The sequence below is a fragment of the Phycodurus eques genome, chromosome 1 (genome assembly GCF_024500275.1).
Source record: "Phycodurus eques isolate BA_2022a chromosome 1, UOR_Pequ_1.1, whole genome shotgun sequence".
In the NCBI taxonomy this organism is placed as follows: domain Eukaryota; kingdom Metazoa; phylum Chordata; class Actinopteri; order Syngnathiformes; family Syngnathidae; genus Phycodurus; species Phycodurus eques.
Window position 1 is genome coordinate 26,739,985 of NC_084525.1, and position 21,284 is coordinate 26,761,268.

The 21,284-nt window shown below is 40.5% G+C and overlaps 1 protein-coding gene across 2 annotated transcripts in view; it reads right to left on the minus strand.

Moving 5' to 3' along the window:
• The window catches only part of plxna2 (plexin A2), a 262,874-nt gene that overhangs the window by 72,686 nt on the left and 168,904 nt on the right, over nt 1-21,284 (minus strand). For both annotated transcript variants that reach the window (XM_061685452.1, XM_061685441.1), the window contains 5 exons: nt 18,185-18,338; nt 10,127-10,223; nt 4,864-4,978; nt 3,636-3,836; nt 2,940-3,036 (listed from right to left, as the gene is read on the minus strand). In XM_061685452.1, the coding sequence (XP_061541436.1) occupies nt 2,940-3,036; nt 3,636-3,836; nt 4,864-4,978; nt 10,127-10,223; nt 18,185-18,338 (664 nt within the window). The remainder of the gene's footprint in view (nt 1-2,939; nt 3,037-3,635; nt 3,837-4,863; nt 4,979-10,126; nt 10,224-18,184; nt 18,339-21,284) is intronic.

Genomic DNA, 21,284 nt, shown 5'->3' on the forward strand with positions numbered 1-21,284 from the left:
TTAAACCTGGACAACATGCTTGATAGGGTTGCAATGGTTGGTGACATTTAGGGTGCACGCACAGTGGGCCAGTTTTACAGCGACGTGCTGAAGCATGGTTACCACTCCCTCCCATCACTGACTAGTCCAGGCTCACACAGCGCTATATACATTCATCTATACCTAAGCCTCTTTACATAAGCAATTTCACATCATGATATGACCTTGCATCCTGACTTTGTGGCTTATTTTGAGTGTTTCTAAAATACAAAAGATTCAGATTAAACTAAGGAGTATTAGGCTGACGCAAATATGTCACAGTATTAAAAAAAATTTTGTATTACAAAAATAAGGTTGTATGTTTTTATTTAAAAAAAAAAGAAGGATGTAACAATAAAAATATTTAGAGGCCAAGTTTTGTTGATAAAATGTTTTAATGATATGGTGGGCAAAATCTGTAATATTCATCCATCCATTTTCTGTACCCCTTATCCTCACTAGGGTCGCGGGCATGCTGGAGCCTATCCCAGCTATCTTCGGACGAGAGGCAGGGTACACCCTGAACTGGTCGCCATCTAATCGCTGGGAATATGTAATATTACAAGACTTAAATAATTAATTTTGGAGAGAAAGGTTCCATTAATAAAGTAGTAATGTTAAGCAGTAAATGTCAACATTCCCAACACAAATGTAAATGCAACAGTCTAAGCCCTGCAGCCACTGTCGCTCTACAGAAACCCGCCGTACAGTAATGGGATAATCCAATCCATTCTCAAAACTGCTTATCCTGTTCAGGGTCGAGGGGCACTAGAGCCTAACCCAATTGACTTCGGGAGAAAGGCAGACTACACCCTGAGCTGGTTGCCAGTCAGTCGCAGGGCACATATAGACACAGACAACCACTCGCACTAACGTTCACATCGTCACTGAGTGGGAACCGAAACCACGCTACCTGCACCGAAATCAGGCGAACGCACCACTACACCACCAGTGACTTAATCGGATAATATAATTACATAATATTTGTTCAAACTTCTTCTGGTCAGATCAGGCGTGTCCATTTTTTTTTGTCTGAGGCCCGCAGACATAAAAATCAAAGGATGCAAGGGACTTTAGTAGCATGTGTTTTAATCAAATGCACACATTTACACGTGTACAAGTGTATACATGTTGCAATTCTCGGACAGCGTTTCCCCAATTTATAGTTCACAAACTCCCCTCAAAAACTTCTAGGTGAGTAAGATAATTTTTCAAATCCATATGATAATCTGTATTATATATTGTTCTACGCTTCTGCCAGATGTGATGTAAACTGCCCAATACCCACACACATTTTTTGAACCCGCCACTGGCTGAGTCCCTCGTGATGTTACTCTGATCCGGCATGATGACTTATATTTTTCGTCATACAAAATGCTAATTTCAAGAATTTTATCAACTACAAATGCCTCTTTACTATGCTGTATTTATTCTGTTCAGTGTATTTTAACAACTTATTGAGTGTTTGTTCATTCTAGACTCTTAATTTGTTTTTTTCTATTCATGTTACAGTGCCAAATTACACCACCCTTCACCTGATCGTCATCTGCAAACTGTGTTCTCTGTGCTCTTGACCTAAACCTGGGCCGTTGGCTCGGGCTTTCTACAATTACTTTAAGTACATCGGTTGATGAATATTATATGTTTCTCTGTTGAGCAAGCTTTCTAATGATACCAGCCTTATAAATATTTAGCATCCATCCATCCATTTTCTGTACCGCTTTATCCTCACAAGGGTCGCGGCCGTGCTGGAGCCTATCCCAGCTATCCCAGGGCACATATAAACAAACAACCGTTCACGCACACATTCACACGTAAGGGCAATTTAGAGTCTTCAATCAACCTACCATGCATGTTTTTTGGGGGGATGTGGGAGGAAACCGGAGTGCCCGGAGAAAACCCACGCAGACACGGGGAGAACATGCCATCTCCACAAAGGCGTGGCCGGGATTTGAACCCCGGTCCTCAGAACTGTGAGGCAGATGTGCTAACCAGTCGTTCACCATGCTGCCCTATTTAGCATACAGTTTAAGAAATTTAATAAAGTTTGAAACTCAGATTAAACAAAAAAAGGTCAAATTTAAAATCTCAACCCACGTTGTATTAAGACGTTGGCCAGAAATTGATGCATTTTCACTGGTTTTAAAGATTGATAACTTTCTTAATATTTGTCAAAGGAAAATAATATGTAAGATCTGTCCAATAATGCTGGTATCTTGTAAATTGATTGAAATTTTACACACCTATTTGACTAATATGTCATCTTTCACTCCATTGTAAAGTGGCTCAGTTGGTAGAGGTGTCCACGGGCTATAGTTTGGACACCTCTGACTTAAGCGATGACATCCATCCATCCATCCATCCATTTTTTGAGCCGCTTCTCCTCACAAGGGTCGCAGGAGTGCTGGAGCCTATCCCAGCTATCATCGGGCAGGAGGCGGGGTACACCCTGAACTGGTTGCCAGCCAATCGCAGGGCACATACAAACAAACAACCATTCGCACTCACATTCACACCCACGGGCAATTTAGAGTCTCCAATTAATGCATGTTTTTGGGATTTGGGAGGAAACCGGAGTGCCCGGAGAAAACCCACGCAGGCACGGGGAGAACATGCAAATTCCACATAGGCGGGGCCGAGGATTGAACCCCGCTCCTCAGAACTGTGAGGCTGACGCTCTAACCAGTCGTCCACCGTGCCGCCTAAGAGATGACATGATTGAAAAATTATAACTTTATTCCCATAGTATTTTGACTTTATTTTCATAATGGCAGGAGACATGACTGCGTTGCGTACCCATGCATGTGCTTGTGCATGAGCAACGGAATCATGCCCAAGTCCGCCTCCTCCAATAGTGCTGGGGCCAGGGAAGAGTAGTGTGCTTGATCAAGGCACTGTGTGCCCTTATTAACTGAACTCACCCTGAATGTTCTCTGGGTTGTCAATAATGAAGTTGCCATTCCACACTACGGAGAAATCCACGGGCAGCTCGCTGATTTTCATCCCTTCGTACAAGTACTGAAAATAAAGAGAGTGCAAAGGAATTGCAAGATTTCAATGTGAGGTAGCTAAAAAAGAAAAACTTGTAGATGCTTTGGCACTAGTATGTCATTTCATTATTACCCCCAAGTTACATCATCTCATCATCAGAGAGTTGCCAAAGTGGAAAAGCAAAAGAAATAGGACATCTGGGCGGACACTCCAATCTCCACTGGCCTTGAAAGATGCTGTCCTGAAGTGCCTGTATTGTCCTTATTTCCAGTCTGACTTTTATTTCAAGTGTGTGTCGGGCCGACTGTGTGCGTGCGTGCGTGTGTGAGCGGGGCATGAAAAGTGTACGTCTATGGAATGGATCCCCAGGGGAATATAATGCAGAGGTCAGTGAGTGCTTGACTGTGGGGAAGAACCATGTTGTTTCCACGCTGGATTATGCACTCATAAAGAATGAGACAATGTGGTGGTTGTAATCTATAAAATCTACTGTATACTCTTCAACCAAATGAGCCAGTTATTTTTTTTGCAAAATATAGCTTGACATTCTAAATTGGCGACACGGTGGAAGGCACCAATGAAATCAAATAAACAAGAGGACGACAACAATGGGAGAGCCAGCCTACCGAGCTGTTCTGGCACTGCACGCTGGAGCTGTTGAATCGGAGGGCGGTGACACGGTGGCTGACCCCCTGGATGTGAAGGACGCACTCGTAGCCCCGCTGACCAGACTGCGGCTGTGGCAGGTTCTTGGCTTTCAGGGTGATGGGCTTCACCTCCCCCGCCGGGATTAGAATCTCTTCAGAGCGCACCAGCTGTGGACAGTCCTGCAGCAAGGCCACAAAAGAACATTGCTGCCAACTAGCCTTGCAAATAATTATTCAGGGTACAACTGTGTATAGGGTGGACCGCCATCATGCTGAGTGATGGACAGTAAATAGGCTGAGGTGTCAGGGTCCAAAGTAAGAACAATGGCGGACTAACTCCAGTAAATATGTTTGTGGCACTTTAAAGTCAATATAGCTCCAACTAATGTCGTTCATGTACACTACAGTTGTTGTTTTAAATGAACCTATAATTCTTGTACATACTGAATTGATCTTTATTTAGAAAATATATATCTTAAGAATAGAATAATAGAAAATAATAATAAACCTTAAGCAGCTCAGAAAATGGATGGATGGATTGATTGTCCTGCAATGAAGAGACTGATGAAAGATGTTTGAGGAACATCAAAGGCCTCAGTGCTCCGAGGTATGTTTTGGTTGTGACGTATTCAAGAAAAGCAAATTAAAACGTGCACTTTGAGACAAAAAGCAAATTAAAACGTGCACTTTGAGACACATTTTCAGGATCTCCTTATTTTTAGTCTCTAATGGTGTTGCGTATATGACCACTATGCACAATAATATAAGGATTGATCTTGAAACCTTAACTCTCAGGTTCCATAGCCAAGTCCTGAGATACTAGCACACTATAATGGGCTTTGCTTTGTAGAGCGTCATCGTTTACATTTTTAAAAGGTGGTAAAATACTTTCTTAGTTCGACTGTTATCGTGTAGAAAAGACAAAAATACTAAATCAAAGAGAAATCCAGTGAAAAAGCTGTATCAAAAGCAAAACAAAATTATGTAAATTTTTTGGGACACTGTCGATGAGGTATGAATTTAATTTGAATTTTATTGTTGTTGTAGTTTCCAGAGACGTACAGCTGTATTTCATCATAATTGGAGCTCTGTCTAATATTGGGCAAGTAACATCAGTTCATAATGTTGTGGCTGGTCGGTGCAGTGTGTTATTTTACTGTTTTTTGTTGTTGTTTTTTTTGTTTTTTGTTTTTTTCCCAATACCAACCTCAGAGGCGTTAACTCTTCCCTCCTGGAAAGAACAGCTGGACGGGTCGTGCGTGCACAAGTTGCGGTACTTGCACCAGTGACAACGGAAGGCGCTGTTCACACAGGACAGACACCTGCATAGACACACACACACACGCACACACACACATGCACACACTGAATGAGAGTGGCAGAGTCAATAGGGTGGGGGGGGGCGCTTTGCCAATGTTGGCCAACACTCTCGAGAGGAAATGAGTTCTGATCCCAAGTGGACACCTGCTGTTGTGTCCTTGTGATTGGCACTGGACCTGATAGATTCAGGGCCAAGTTCTCACAGCATGTACTTTTCTGCTGCTTTACATTCGAAAATGTACACTTTGGTCTGTGTGGATGTGTTGGTGGCGGGGGTGGGGAGGTGTCATATTTAGCCTGCTAAAAAGCAGCTGTCCTGATAAAAGAGGGTGGACGACACAGTTGGGTGACGTTGAGTAATGAGGACAAATAAGACACTGGCACTGTTTGATCCTGCAATTACCATTAGCACAGCATTGTGGGTAATTACCAGCTGTTGTGTGTGTGATTGTGTACAGTGCAATACATACAGTAGGTGTTTATATTGTGTGTGTGTGTCTGAATGTTGAGGATTACATACTATAGAGACAAGGGTGTACCGAGGGTGTGAGGTCAGAGTTAAGTAAGTCCCAAAATATCACTTTATCACTCACTAAGCACAGCAAATTTATTTTTATAGCGCATTTCATACACAAGGTAACTCAAAGTGCTTTACATGATTAAAAGCATTTAAAAACAAAGAAAAAAAGAAATTCTAAACATTTAAAACAAAGAGAAAACAAATTATCCATCCATCCATTTTCTGAGCCGCTTCTCCTCACTCGGGTCGCGGGCGTGCTGGAGCCTATCCCAGCTGTCATCGGGCAGGAGGCGGGGTACACCCTGAACTGGTTGCCAGCCAATCACAGGAAAACCAAAAAATAATAATCATAAAACTAGGAACTAGACACATTCAATCCACTACAGACTCTGTTTATCCTTAAGCACTTGAAGCTCTGACTGCACCGTCACAGTTCATGCAATCATTGGCCAGTCTAAATGCCAATCAATATACTTAGCACTAACAACTTAAAATAAGTAGAATATAAAGACACATTTGAGTAGTTGAATGTTATAATCTTGCCAGATTTAAATTCAGTGTGTTTCTTGTCCTTCTGTTCCTAGCCTTCCAGCCTTTACTGTATCTCTGCTTAATACCTGCCAGACTGCATTTATGCAAGCTAGTGCTCAAGTTAACAGCAAAAAGGTAGTTATCATGCAGCGGGCAGACCCTGTTTGTGTTGATCCCTGTTAATCTTTCTGACTATTTATATTGTAAAAGCCTTGAAATTGCAGAGCTTCTCGTCTATCCTGGCTTAATTTAATGTAATGTATGTACTAATTGCAATTTAATGTTTTCTTTTGTTAAAACAGGTTAAAGGTTAAACATATGTTGTCTGGTTTTATAAACTGGTTGACCTCCAGTTTGGTTGGATTTCTCAACAGATTTCGTGTGGGAAATAATGGAGATTAAATTAACTGTCACCATCTTTAATATAGTAAAACAGCAAAATACCTAATTCTAACTATAATGAAAAGGGCGTATTTTTGTCATATAAGCGTGAAAATAAGCTAATCACTGTTAATAGTAAAAGGCAAAAACTTTGATAATCAGTGGGGACACAAACTGAATGGTGATGCTGGCGTTTCAATGCTTTGAACGTGAGTCTGCTTACTTTACCTAACATGTACAGTCCTCTTCTGTTAACACCCCGTATGGAGGCTGCTCCTTCTTTTGAAATAAGTGTTACACAAAAGCCCACAAAGCCAAAGTAAAAACTAAACATGTAAAAGTTAATATTTTGGTGATTACATTTTGCCCATAGGGTTAGGGTTAGGCCTGTTATTCCAAAAGCTTTTGGTCAAATTGTAAAATCTCAGAGGCCTTGAACTTTAAAAGTTTCCACTGTAATATGATCCATTCTGATACATGCATCATGCTCAGAGTATAACAGGACATGTGTTTTAATGACAAGGTAATGTTTTTTAATCAATTGCAACGGGATTTGCATGTGCATTCAGGCACAGTTGATAACAGTGTTGTTGTTACAGCTACACTTCTGCTGCTTACGCTCCTCCTGGCGCTCAATGTGAAATATTCATGGATGACTGAGCCCACGGATGCAGAAGAATAAGGCCGACTCCCCCTCAGGCTAACAGAGAGCGCACAATGTGCGAGAGCACAAGTTGGCATTCGATGGTGTGCGAGGCGGCGCGTGCCCTTTTCTCGTTATGTGTGTGTCTAAGTGTGTGCAAGTTTGTGTCATTGCCGATGAAGAGAGCTGATGTGAGGGCTGGTAATTGCTTTTTCTGTATCGCTCAGACAAGGTTTTCATAGAGTCGAAAGATATATGGAGCTATAGGGTGAGCTCTGAGTGTATGTGTGTTGTATGCAAACTACAATAACACAGCCTGCCTTTGAGTTAGCAGGAGAGACACTGGCTGCAACATTTATTTATTTTGTTCATGTCGAGAGGGAAAGGGCTTTTGGATTCGTGTACATCTGTTAGCACGACCACTGTGAAACCTCCTAATCTCCCTTTCTCAATTGAGTGATACTCTCCAAGTCAGCAAGTGCTTTGGCGCTCACTCAACACAGCACAAACTGCCACAGTCAAGTGAAGCCAGCTATTGCAAATGTGCCACACAGATCTCCAAATTTAATTCCAAACTAGAATGGCACTCAGTAGAGCACATCACACCAAGGTCAAACAAGAATGCTAGATAGGGATAGTTTCCTCCATGTTTACATAGTGGCCAGAACAGTTTTTTTTTTTTTTTACACTTCATAATGCGCCACACATTTTCAATGGGAGACAGGCAGTCTGGACTGCAAGGAGGCCAATCTAGTACCCACACTCCTTTACTACGCAGCCACAGTGTTATAACACGTGCAGAATGTGGTTTGGCATTGTCTTGCTGAAATAAGCAGGGGCGTCCATGAAAAAGATGTTGCTTGGATGGCAGCATATGTTTCTCCAAAACCTGTATGTACCTTCAGCATTAATGGTGCCTTCACAGATGTGTAAGTTACCCATGCCATTGGCACTAACACAGCCCCATACCATCTCAGATGCTGGCTTTTGAAATTTGCGTGCATAACAGTCCGGATGGTTCTTTTCCTCTTTGGCCCGGAGGACACGACGTCCACAATTTCCAAAAACAATTTTAAATGTGGACTTGTCGGACCACAGAACACTTTTCCACTTTGCATCAGTCCATCTTAGATGAGCTCAGGCCCAGAGAAGCCGGCAGCATTTGTGGGTGTTGTTGATAAATGGCTTTTGCTTTGCATAGTAGAGTTTCAAGTGGCACTTACGGATGTAGCGCCAAACTGTATTTACTGACATTGGTTTTCTGAAGTGTTCCTGAGCCCATGTTGTGATATCCTTTACACATTGATGTCGGTTTTAGTACCGCCTGAGGGATCGAAGGTCACGGGCATTCAATGTTGGTTTTCGGCCTTGCTGCTTACATGCAGTGATTTCTCCAGATTCTCTGAACCTTTTGATGATATTATGGACCGTAGATAATGAAATCCCTAAATTCCTTGCAATTGTACGTTGAGGAACGTTGTCCTTAAACTGTTCGACTATTTTATCACGCATCTTTGCTTGTGAATGACTGAGCAATTCAGGGAAGCTCCTTTTATACCCAATCATGGCACCCACATGTTCCCAATTAGCCTGTTCACCTGTGGGATGTTCCAAACAGGTGTTTGATGAGCATTCCTCAACTTTCTCAGTCTTTTTTGCCACCTGTCCTAGCGTTTTTGGAACATGTTGCAGCCATAAAATTCTAAGTTAATGATTATTTGCTAAAAACAATCAAGTTTATCAGTTTGAACATTAAATATCTTGTCTTTGTAGTGCATTCAATTAAATATAGGTTCAACATGGTTTGCAAATGATTGCATTCTGTTTTTATTTATGTTTAAGACAACGTCCCAACTTCATTGGAATTGGTTTGTACAAATAAAAAATTATTTTCCCCAAAGAATCCCTCAAAAGTCGATAGAGCATACTATACACAGGTATAAGGAAAATACACACATTCTTTCAAATTATATAAACGTATACCAGTACCTTGGCGTTGTGAAAAAGGTCTACTTTCATTCCAATATGATATGCAATGTCTAATGTTACAAATGTGTGTATAATACAATACATTTTCACTGCTCACCTGAGAATCATGGTGTCGTTGCAGGTGCTGCCATATAAAATCATCTGTCCAAATGCAGTTCTGGGTCACAGACTGATCTGTGCGTGTTAAGTCAGCACGACGCCACTCGCGATCCACCTTTTGCTGTATATCTGGTAAATTACCGCTTACTTTCCACCGCAAAGCGATTTCCGGTTGGCTACCTTTAAGACATTTCTCTCGGAACTCACTCCTTGAATCTTTACTCTACGTCGCTACGGAACATTTCTTTAAAAAACCTAATCAAATAAAGATAATGTTTTGAGCGTGAATAGCAGCAAATCAATGGTGCGTGTTAAACATTGGTAGAAGGGTTTTCCTGATTTTTGGGTTGATTTTGTTTGTGCGTATTATACTCAAGAGTGCATTTATTATACACGAGAAATTATGGTAAGCGTCTTTGCGTCCCATGAAAGGAGCTATATAAATAGAAATAAAATAAGCTATCCATCTATATATACCACGTGTCCTCGTTAGAGTTGAAGGTAACTGGAGCACAGCCCAGCTGTCTTCAGGTGAAAAAAGTGGGGATGACCTGGGACTGTCAGTCAATCTCAGGCCACTAGTAATTCAGACTCACATTCAAACCTTTGTCCAATTTGGAGTCTTCAATGAAACTAGCACATTCTTTCTGATATAGTAGAAAAACAGAGTACCCCCTCAAAAACAGGGAGAACATGCCAACTGCACACAGAGATGTTCCAATGGAGATTTGAACATGGATCTCCTGAGTGTGAGGTGAAATTATTATAATTAGTAGTAGTTTCAGTTTGACTAACCTAACGAATAGATTTTCTGTAACGCCGGGGAAATGGTTAAGATGACAACCAATCTTTCAGCAAGGGGTCTCACTCAAATACAACATGATAAGAAAACCTTTCATCGGGGGCTGTTAGGGTTAAGGTACAAATTCCTAGCATTGATCCAGGGTGCTTCTGGGCAGCAAATGTGGAGATGAGAGAGTTACTCACAGTTGGTGGACACTGCAGTTGTAAAACTTGACCTCGGTGCTAATGAGCATCTGACCGGTCTCCTTTGAATTGAGTCTTAGCTCGACACCTGACCAATCTAAAGGAGAGGAGACACAAAATGATGATGAAGACAACTTACATTAGTGCAACTGTGCATGTTTACCTCTTGCACAATATTGGAGTTTTTTGTTGTTGTTGTTTTTACCAAAAGGTCAAAGGGGAGTACAGTGAAAAACCAATGATGTCATGGCATGTCATTAAAGTACTTACTAGGCATCCATGCGGTGTCCATTGTATTTCGGGATTACTATGATATGATTTTACATTTAAACCAGTGTTAAAGTCGTCAATTGATTTCTTTAGTTGGCATTTTGTTTCTCTGAAATCTTCTGTCAGCATTTACGGAACTATCTACTTTTGATATTATGCCTCCCTAATCAGGAACCATCCAATAATCTGTTTAAAGTAGAGGAATTTGATATTTCATAGAAGAATGTGTTATGTACAGTATGTGAGACTGTGATCCACCTGGTCAGCCAATTTAATACACTGTATTGTGAATTTAAAGGGTGTTCCAGAATTAAATGACATCATACCAGAGTAACTACGTCCTAGGCAATTGAACTAAAATAGGATCCATGTTGAAAATTAAGATTAATTTATCAAAATTCCAACAACACATTCAAATGGATATACTGTTGATTTTATAACCGATTTCGCAAAGCTTCACAAATGTTCAATATGTGAACATCTGACACAACACATATTTTCTTTTTTGGTCTCATCTTTGAATTCTTTGTGCCATGTACAAATCCGATTTCAGGTTGGTGTATTTTCATTGAACGTCCTTGAAAATGCACACCGCACACTATGTTTGACTGTGCTCGAGCATGTTCTAACAAATGCAAGTGAATATTATTTTTCACTCCCAAAAAATGGAAAAAAATAAAAACAAACCAGTTTAACAAACTTAGTTTTTACACTTCTCTTAAAATTTGAGATAATTTTAGTGAGAATTGCTTATATTACATTATACAAAGACATTTTTTGGAACACAAATCATGTTTCAACAAATTGTAAAAACTATACACTAATATATATTTTGTGTTCTGGTGGAGAGTCTGTTTTCAGTAAAAACAGTAAAACAGCCTCTCATCTACAGTATCTCATCAATCTACATGGGAATACAAACTGCATAAATACAGTGTATGTATACAGTGTATGTGTGTGTGTATGTGCATGCGTGCATGTAAGACTGAGATGTGTAAACTTGTTTGTGCAGAGCATTCTGAATTTCAGATGACATTCAGTGTGTAGGAGGCTTGCGTGACCCTCAATGCCCTGTTCTCTCCACAGCACCTGTTGGGAATTAGGCTCTGGTTTCACACAAGCGTGTAGACACGTTTGCCTCCCAACATCCGGTACGGCGTTTCTGTCCGCACAAACTCTTTTTCTAACGGATTAAAAAACAAGCTATTTTCCTGAATTCTGAACTGTTGGCAAGTAAAAAGCAACACGACAATGTTTTACTGCGACACCTTTTTCCCGATCGTACAGTACAGTGTGGTAAAAACACTACTGTAGCACATGATACTTGACGATTGAAATAAACTATACGAAACCCATCCATCTCCATTGCTAGTGCTATTTATTTATAGAAGTATTTTATTTTTATTTTTTTTACTATTTCTCTTGAAAGCAGCTCGTTTTCCAAATGTTGGTGTTCCTTTTTGTGGTAATTCAGCATCTCAAATTATATCCTACAGGGAAGTACAACTTATTCCACATTTGTGTTCCACGACATCGCCAAAACCTCTCTGTAACGTGACATATACATAAGTAATCCAGAATAGTTTTCATCAAATAACGTCAAATGACTTCCATAAACCTACACCACTGGTTGTGGAATGCCTTTAGTTTTTTTAGGTACCTGGCTATCATTACGAATTGTAACAGCTGTTGATGGACCATAAGTACTGTTTGTGTTTTTGGTGAGGCGAGATGGCCACAGAGTGATGAAACCAAACATGCTGAATAATAGATGATGTGCAGTGTGTGTGAGAATCACTGTGTATTTTAGGGAGGCAGGGCAGTGTGGGGTGCTAATCCTCCATCCTGTGAGTAAATGGCAGCTCTATTTGCCCAGAACTCCCACAGGGAATGAAGCATCGGGGCCCTGATATGAATGTTCTCCCTCAGGTAAATGTCATCCACACCCATCAATCTTCCATTAATCCACACAGCTATCTTACTCACTTTCCAGAAGAGCAATGGAAGAGTGGGGAAGTGAAACTAAAGTGAGCAGAATCAGGAAGCTAAGACTACGGGGCCGTATACAGTACATTCCATCGTCTCGCAGTTCGAATACCTTCCACTCTTCTAGGAAGATAAAGCACTGTACTGTATGTCCAAGCTCTGTTTTAGTTCATCCCTAAGGGGATTGAGGGTCCTTTTTCATAAGCACCAACCTCATCCAAACATCCCTTGATGGATGTTGATTTTTGCACTGGGGCACAGTGATGTTGGAACAGAACACGGCCTTCCCTAAACTGTTACCACAAATTATGGAAGGATTCAATTATGATTCAGCGATAACAAAGGGCTCTTCCAAACATCCATTGATTACCAAGGAGGTTGGTTTGCTTTATTCTTATCTAACATGGTAAGAAATTCTTGGATGAAAATCGACACATTACAATGTCACAAAAATAATCCTGATCTGTTTTGAAGTTTTTAAGATCATGAATGGTAGTCACTCTCTTATTGACACACGTTTTAGCCTTGGTGAAGGTCTGGCCCTTCTCTGCTCTGAGTTGACTAATTAACTATGTATAGGGCATTTATTCAAGTACAACCCCAATTCCAATGAAGTTGGGACGTTGTGTTAATCATAAATAAAAACAGAATACAATGATTTGCAAATCATGTTCAACCTATATTTAATTGAATACACAACAAAGACAAGATATTTAATGTTCAAACTGATAAACATGATTGTTTGACGACAACGGAGACTCCGTACTGTTGAACAGCTGAAGCTGTACATCAAGCAAGAAGAAAGAATTCCACCTACAAAGCTTCAACAATTAGTGTCCTCAGTTCCCAAACGTTTATTGAATGTTGTTAAAAGAAAAGGTGATGTAACACAGTGGTAAACATGACCCTGTCCCATCTTTTTTGGAACGTGTTGCAGCCATAAAATTCTAAGTTAATGATTATTTGCTAAAAACAATAAATTGTATCAGTTTGAACATTAAATATCTTGTCTTTGTAGTGCATTCAATTAAATATAGGTCGAACATGATTTGCAAATCATTGTATTCTGTTTTTATTTATGTTTAACACAACGTCCCAACTTCATTGGAATTGGGGTTGTATTTGAGTGTTTTCCTTTATTGTGTATGCAGCTGTATGTGTTTGTACAACATGGAAGCATACAATATGTGTCCAGGTTTCACAGTATTTCAGAGGCAGAGTGCAGCGTTTGTCTTCAGACTGCACATTCACGCAGTGTCCTGTGCTGATCTTTCAGCATATTGCGCAAAGAACCATATTTAGCAACGCAAATGGGTTTTGAAATTTACTCCACGACTTACTATAAGCTAGTATAACTGGTTCTCCTAGCCATTCAGACGATTAACTATGATAAAAAATAAACAGTTTTAAACTCATATACCATTATAATTTGATTGAGAATAAAAAGTTAGACGAAACGGATGGACGGACAGACAGAAAGACATGTGGCTTGACAATGGACAGACAGATACTGTACATCTTTGTACAGTCTCTATGTTTAACACAACGTCCCAACTTCATTGGAATTGGGGTTGTACTTGAAATTTCTAAAATAAGAACATTTAGAAATAAAATAATATTAAAACAAATCTAATCCGTAAATTGAAACAAAAGAAACATGGACAAATACATATTTACATTTAGTCTGTCAATTATTGTGAAAACATCATCATTACTGCTGTGGCCTTGAAGCTGCATTGCCATCATAATACTTTATGACGACATTTAATTTTAATATCTTTCTTTTTTGTGTTGCCTCAAAGTGAATTCATGTAGGTTTATGTTTGTTGTTGCATTTTTCCGTTGTTGTTAACATTCCCTATTTAGATATGCTGCTCCTCTCTATACTCATATGTAAACAATGTCATTATACTTTAATTTTTATACTTTCAAATTAATATTATAATTTTTCTTTTCTACATCATAGAGTCTGAGTCAATTATAAACTCCTACTCAAGTTACTAAATATTGTTCCTTGCCAAATAAAGTGTGGTTTCTTTGTCCAGGTAATCTATTTCCCAGAAGGAGAGCACCGCTCAGTACCAGACAGCTAATCCACCGCATTAACTTCCCGCCATCCCCAAGCTAACATGTTAGAACCTGTTCGTCTGCAAACAACCGGAGGGCCTTAATGTGCTCAGCCGCACAATCAGCCACAGGACGGGGGGTACCTATCTCGTCCTCCATCAGGTACTAATGTGGCTGGGCCTCTTGTCGGGCACACCTCTCAGCCATTCCGCTGATGCCGGCTCAGTGTGAGTTTGATGTGCACCAGTCTAAAGATGATGCTGAATCAATGATGCTTCAGTAAGTGTGTGTGTGTGTGTGTGTGTGTGTGTGTGTGTGTGTGTGTGTGTGTGTGTGTGTGTGTGTGTGTGTGTGTGAAAGGATTGAAGAGGAGATGGAAAACTTGGAAATGCCAAAAGGCTGTGCTGTTGCAATGCCAACTACCGTATTTTCATGACCATAAGGCGCACCGTATTAAAAGGCGCAGTCTCAGTTACGGGGTCTATTTCTGTATTTAACACATTCACAAGGCGCACCGTAGTATTGGGCACAGGCACGGTAAAACATACACTAGCTTAAAACATATGGTAGCATGCATGCGCACTAAAACAATGTTTTTAAAAAGGCAGCGTGAGCAAAACTGAGTTCGGTTGTACTTTATTGAAGTATTTAACAATGTACTGACGTTATTTTTTGTATCAATCCCATCCACAAATCCATCAAAGTCCTCATCTTCTGTATCCGAAATGAACAGCTGGGCAAGTTCTCCAACAAACACGCCAGGTTCTCTCTCGTCATTGTCAGAGTCAGTCTCGTTGCCGGGGGGCTGTTCAGCAATGATGCCGACTTTCACGAAAGCTCGGACAACAGTCAAAGCAGATACCTTAGCCCAAACATCCACAATCCATTCACATATGGTGGCGTAACTCGCCCGGCGCTGCCTCCCAGTCTTAGTTGTACTTGGTTTTTCTCAGCGGCTGTGAGATGTGCGCACATGGAGTCACAGATCAACAGGGACGGTGAAGATTGGAAAAAAAAACATCCGGTCTCTTTACGTACACCTCACTCAGCCACTTTCTCATTTTCTCCTCGTCCATCCAGCCGTTTTGATAAGCCTTAACGATGACTTCGGCTGGAAACTTTTCTTTCGGGAGCGTCTTCCTCTTAAAAATCACCATAGGTGGCAGTTTCTGTCCATTACTATGGCAACCAAGCACAACAGTAAAAGCCGGCTTCTCGTGCCCCGTTATGCGTATCGCTACGGTCCCCTTCTTCTCTACAGTGTGATTCACCGGGATGTCGAAAGTGACCGAATGTGAGCGAAAGTGAGCGGCACCTCGTCCATGTTGGTGATGTGGTTGGGCTGGATGTGTTTGTCGACAATCTTTTTACTGCAGTAGGAGCAGAAGATGCCCAGCTTTTCCTTGTAATTAGCCAGAAGTTGCTGCGCCACGTCAGTCCTTGCCCGAATGGATAGATGGCGCCGTTTCATAAAACGAAAGCACCAAGACGGACCTCCTTGAAAATTTTCGATTTTCCTTTCTTCTGCAAGCGTTATTGCCCTCAGTCGAATGGCAACTGTAGAGACGCTTCTCCCGGCTGTTCTTTGCTCATTAATCCATTGCTCGAATTGGTGTTCCAACTCGGGCCACCTCGCCTTGTTTCCGCGGAAACTCAGCTCCGTCTTCTTGACTTGGCAAAGCTCGTTTTCCTGCGTCCTCCACTTTCGAACCATGGATTCTGTTGATCTTGAATTCTCTCACGGCTGCTCGATTCCCATGTTCCTCCGCGTAACAGACAGCTTGCAGTTGAAACTGTGCTTCATAAGCGTGTCTCTTCATAGGTGCCATTTTAGGGGGTCCTTAGCCAAACCGATGTTGTTTTGCACAATCCACATGCCGGCACTATATACCTGCTGGGGGCGTGTCTTTAGCGTCCTCTGTCACGCGCACCCTTCCCCCTTTACGTCCGCATGCTGTCCTCAGTTATGTCCGGCTTCCTCTATATAAGCAGCGTGTCGGCAGGAAATGCTCCAAGTCAGTCAAGTGGAGCGCTCATTAAAGTCACACAACAACATTTACAGATTTTGGAACTCGGTGCACACATAAGGCGCGCCGCATTATAATGCACCCCGTCCATTTTGGAGAAAATCTAAGACTTTTAAGTGCACCTTATGGTCGTGAAAATCCGGTAACTAACTTACTGACTGACTAACTGACTAACTTACAGGATGCTAATGATCTTGCATCTTTTGTTTTATCTTTTAGTTTTAGTTTAGTCTTAGTAGTTTCATGATTCAGAATGACCATTGTGAATCATGGTGGATTAAGTAATGATCATTGTTGTTCTTTATTTTAATAATTTAGTCAGGTGTTCTACAGTTCTAGCAGTAATTTACATGCCAATGTTATAGAAATACTGTATATGGCAAATTTAGGTCCTGGCAAGGAACTATTCTTCAAAGCAAGAAGGAGATGGTACAATTAATTCAGGCCCAACTTCCGAAATGGGCTGTTTTAATAACATGAAAGTAGGAATTCTATAATAACCATACGTAACAAGAACGTCACTCAGTAGAGTTTAGATCTCTCTGTTAGACAGATGTACACTTCCACTGTTTCTGGAATGATTCAAAAGGTGAAAATAAATTCCTAAATGTGAAACTTTATCCAGATCCTCACCAATCGTAAATGGCTTCTTTATTGATCCATGCGCAACCTGCCTGCAATGTTTTACTGTATTACTGATTCACTATTTTACTATCAGCATGTTTAAACGCACTAAAGAAAACAAAATTTGTAGCTTGGCATTCGCAAATGACTAAATTATTGTTTTTGTTGTTGTTGGAACCTTTCCTCTGTTATTCGGGGAAAATATATATTTTCTTAAGTTGGTGGCAAAATACTGTCTACCCTATGTATGTATTTTATGTACTTTGGTAGAACAGTTCTGTGGTTAAACAGTTCTTTGTTTAAAAATCTCCCGCTGCAACTAACACAGTCATGGTGTGCAGTCTTGTTTATCTATGATGCCAGAGCTAGCGTTGTAGTCTTGTCAGACTGTCATGGGATGTAAACAGCCAGCATGAACATAACACTGAACTCCCTTGATGGATACAACGGTCTGCACTTTATGAGCAGCACTTCAATGTCCGTCCAGCAGTTTATTTTCCCCATCAACTGAACGTCTGCTGTTATCATGGCTTTCAGCCCATCTATCCTGTCGTCAATTAAGAGTTTGGACATTGGCTAGCAACATGCTAGTTAGCGGTGGTCGCATAGCTATAGCCTTTAGCTTCGCACTTCACCCACCTCTCAAGTCATGTGTCCATTGCCATACAGTAAAACCCCACATATTTGCAGTTTAGCATTCAAGAATTTGAATATTGGGAGATTATTAATATATTTGTTTTAGTTGGGGGGACACACATTCGCACATTCTTATTCACTTAAAAATTCACTCTTTTTGCTGTTTTTGTGTTCAGGCCAAAGCCATGTCTAATACAAAAATGTTATTTGGTACCAAAATATTACTTGGCACCATCTTGTGTGAGGTGAGGTACTTCTTTTAGTCAGGCCATGGCCTTGTCTAATAGAAGAAAAAGCTTTGCGCCATTTTCCTGCATCTATAGGCAATTACAAACCTTTTTGGATGTGCATCAGTTACTCACAGATTTCAGCTATTCACGTCAGGGTCCTATACCTGTAAATACCGCAGGTTCACTTTACTGTATAGTTATAATAATATCTACTGTACCTTGGTCGGAAGGGATGAGGGGGACGTCCTTTGCAGCAGGGGACACGCACAGTATCTGGTTACCGTTCACTTGCCCTTCCACCTCTGTCAGATTGCCGAAGGAACAGGTTATACCTGCCGAAAGGTCCGGCACATCGGTGACCTTCACCAACAACTGCAAGTGGAAGGGAGGAGAAAAAAACACTATATTGGAATACAACACCAAATACCAAACTTATAACAGTTTATTAAATCCTCAGGGCTGGAAATACAGTTCTGGCAGCCAATGGAGATACCCGTTATACACCTGGCTTCATAAATATTTTTTCATTTTTATTTTAAGTTTTTTTTTTAGTTGCATATATTAAAAGCACAAGCCAGAAAAAATGGGAAACCAAATTGTGTTAAACAAGTCAAAATCATAACATTGAGATACAGTCTAGATAAGGTTTTCATGGAACAGTGACCATATACTGTACTGTATGTTGTGCATTACTTATGCAAAAAGCCACACATTTGCACATATGGAGATGCGCCTCTTTGAAGTCATTCTCTGTGGTGGTGACACAGGCGAAACAGTTTTAGTTTCTCTGCCTGTGAATAAACTTATTTATAAATACATTTTGCAAACACATGTCTTGTGATAGTGCTCTCCATCCAAAAGAGACAGCGGCCTTGATAATTATCACCGTGGCATTTCGTAGTCTTGTTCTATTTGCCGCTATAAATGGGCCACACTGTTTGAAGTTTCTCTTTGTTTTTATCTGCCTCTGAACTAAACACCACAGGGCTGCTGGGACCAACGAGGCAGCCGAGCAGCTTAACTGTCGGCCTTTTAAGAGATGCACAATGTCCCGGCAGCGGATTATTTGGCGTCCCTCGTTAGCAGAGTATGATTATTATGAATATAATATAATATACACGCAAATTCACATATTCGCAGACTTTTGCGGGAAACTATTCTCTGATATTCGATGAAAAAAACAACACCTATTTGGTGATTTTGTGCTCACGACAGTGCAATAAAAGTATTACAGCTACTTATCACCGATGCTGTTTCCTTCACTGTTACATTGTGATTGTATTCCTTAACATTTATTTTTGTGTGGAAATGCCCAAATGTGAGTTTAATGACTTATACCATGTGTGTTAAATGCCTCATCTACGTATTTCTTCATTCCACTATGTGCTCAGCCATGTACTCAATAGCTATGTTTTGTATTTAATCATCTTTTCATTGTAACTACTTTTACTCACAGGTGTTGGGTGTCGCAGGGGCTCAGAGACTGCAGGTCTGTTTTTTTTTGGTCTTTTATCATCTGCCTTGTAAAGCACTTTGTGTTGCTTTTTAAGTATGAAAGGTGCTATATATAAAAAAAGGCTTGACTGATTGATTGACGACCAGTTCAGGGTGGAGTCCGCCTTTCGCCCAAAGTCAGCTGGGATAGACTCCAGCGCCCCGCGACCCTAACCACGATAAGCAGTGTTGAAAATGGATGGATGGATGATTGATGGATATTTGTTTGCCCTTGTGCCAATGTCACTTTGTGCTTGTGCAAAGGTGTCCAAACTATGGCCTGGGGGCCATATGGGGCCTGCTACACATTTTTTAGTAGCCCACGACATATATACAAAAAAAAAAAAAACATTTGACACGTCCCACAATGATATTGGGTGTGGTTGTTTAAAAAGTAGGAGGGATTGCGAAAACCAAATCCTCCATGTGTGCAACAAACTTGACAACTGCTAAAACTACTACTATTACTAATAAAATGATTTTACAGAGCTTTTATAGATATGCAAAGACAGTACTTAGAATGACAATAACAACAACAGTATAACAGTAACAACATTTCTATTGCCTCGTGAAGAAAACTAATTGAGTTTCAGACGTAAAAATGTTTTCCCGCGCTTTCTGCTTCATGTCAAAGTCTGATTTGTGAATGTATCACATTAATGATTACTTATGATCCTCAAGTAAACACTGCTTTAAAGATTGACATCTTATTACAGGTAGCTCTTGTTTTGGTCCCGAATATGGAGAGCTGTTCAAGGTCGGAGCAGGTGTATTCTACAGGGCCGCAGACCCCAAAATCATGAAAAGTCCTAAAGCTTATAACCTTTAACAAAAAGCTGTGATGTAGCTGTTTCTCAAAATAACTCCAATATATAATTGCTTGATAGATTGGTTTTAGCATGTTTAATGAAGTCGAAGAATGTCATAGTCGTGCATCCTTGCATCCATCAATTTTTCTGTATATGGCCTTCGGGGGAAAAAATGTGGACTTCCCATGTTCTTGATGCATAGTGTTGATGCTTGTTGTTACAGACCACAGTAAAAAAAATTAAAAAAAAAAAAAAAAAATCTATCAAAACTAAATACGAGTCTCAGGTTGAGGTGCTGTGCTGCCATTTTGTGGCATATATAGACAATTACAAACCCCTTTTAGGGGGGCATCAATTACTCACAGATTTTTGCTATCCACGGCAGGACACAGTGCCCAACCGCGGAGAAAAGTGGGGTTTACGGTAAATCCTTACATTCTTTAGTTACTACCAGTTTCCACTTAATAAGTTAGTCAAGTTATATTGACAACCAGTTCAGGGTGTACCCCACCTCCTGCCCGATGACAGCTGGGATAGGCTCCAGCACGCCCGCGACCCTAGTGAGGAGAAGTGGCTCAGAAAATGGATGGATGGATGGATGGAAGTTATATTGATGAATGCTTCACCTTGAGCTCAATAACACAGCATCTCTATTGGTCCACCCATTTGTGCACATTTTGGTTCCAATGTCTTCTTTTATTTTCTTCTCAAGTTCAGCGAACATAACATGCCCTGTCTTGAATAAAGAAGCTTATTTCCATGATAATTAGTTTAAAAAAAAAAAGAAAAAAAAACAACAAAACAAATAAAAAAAGCTTTCATTAGCGTTTACTTCTACCAAAATTAGCCTTCAAATGTCCATCCCCCAGTCATCATTTTGGGGATGCTTGATTACAGCAGGTGCAACAATCAGTGCCTTTTGTCCGACATGGAATTCCGCGCGTAACCTCTGATGTTAATTAGCCTCTCAGCGCTCATGCTGAGACACTTCGGTATCTCTGATAAACACTCAAAA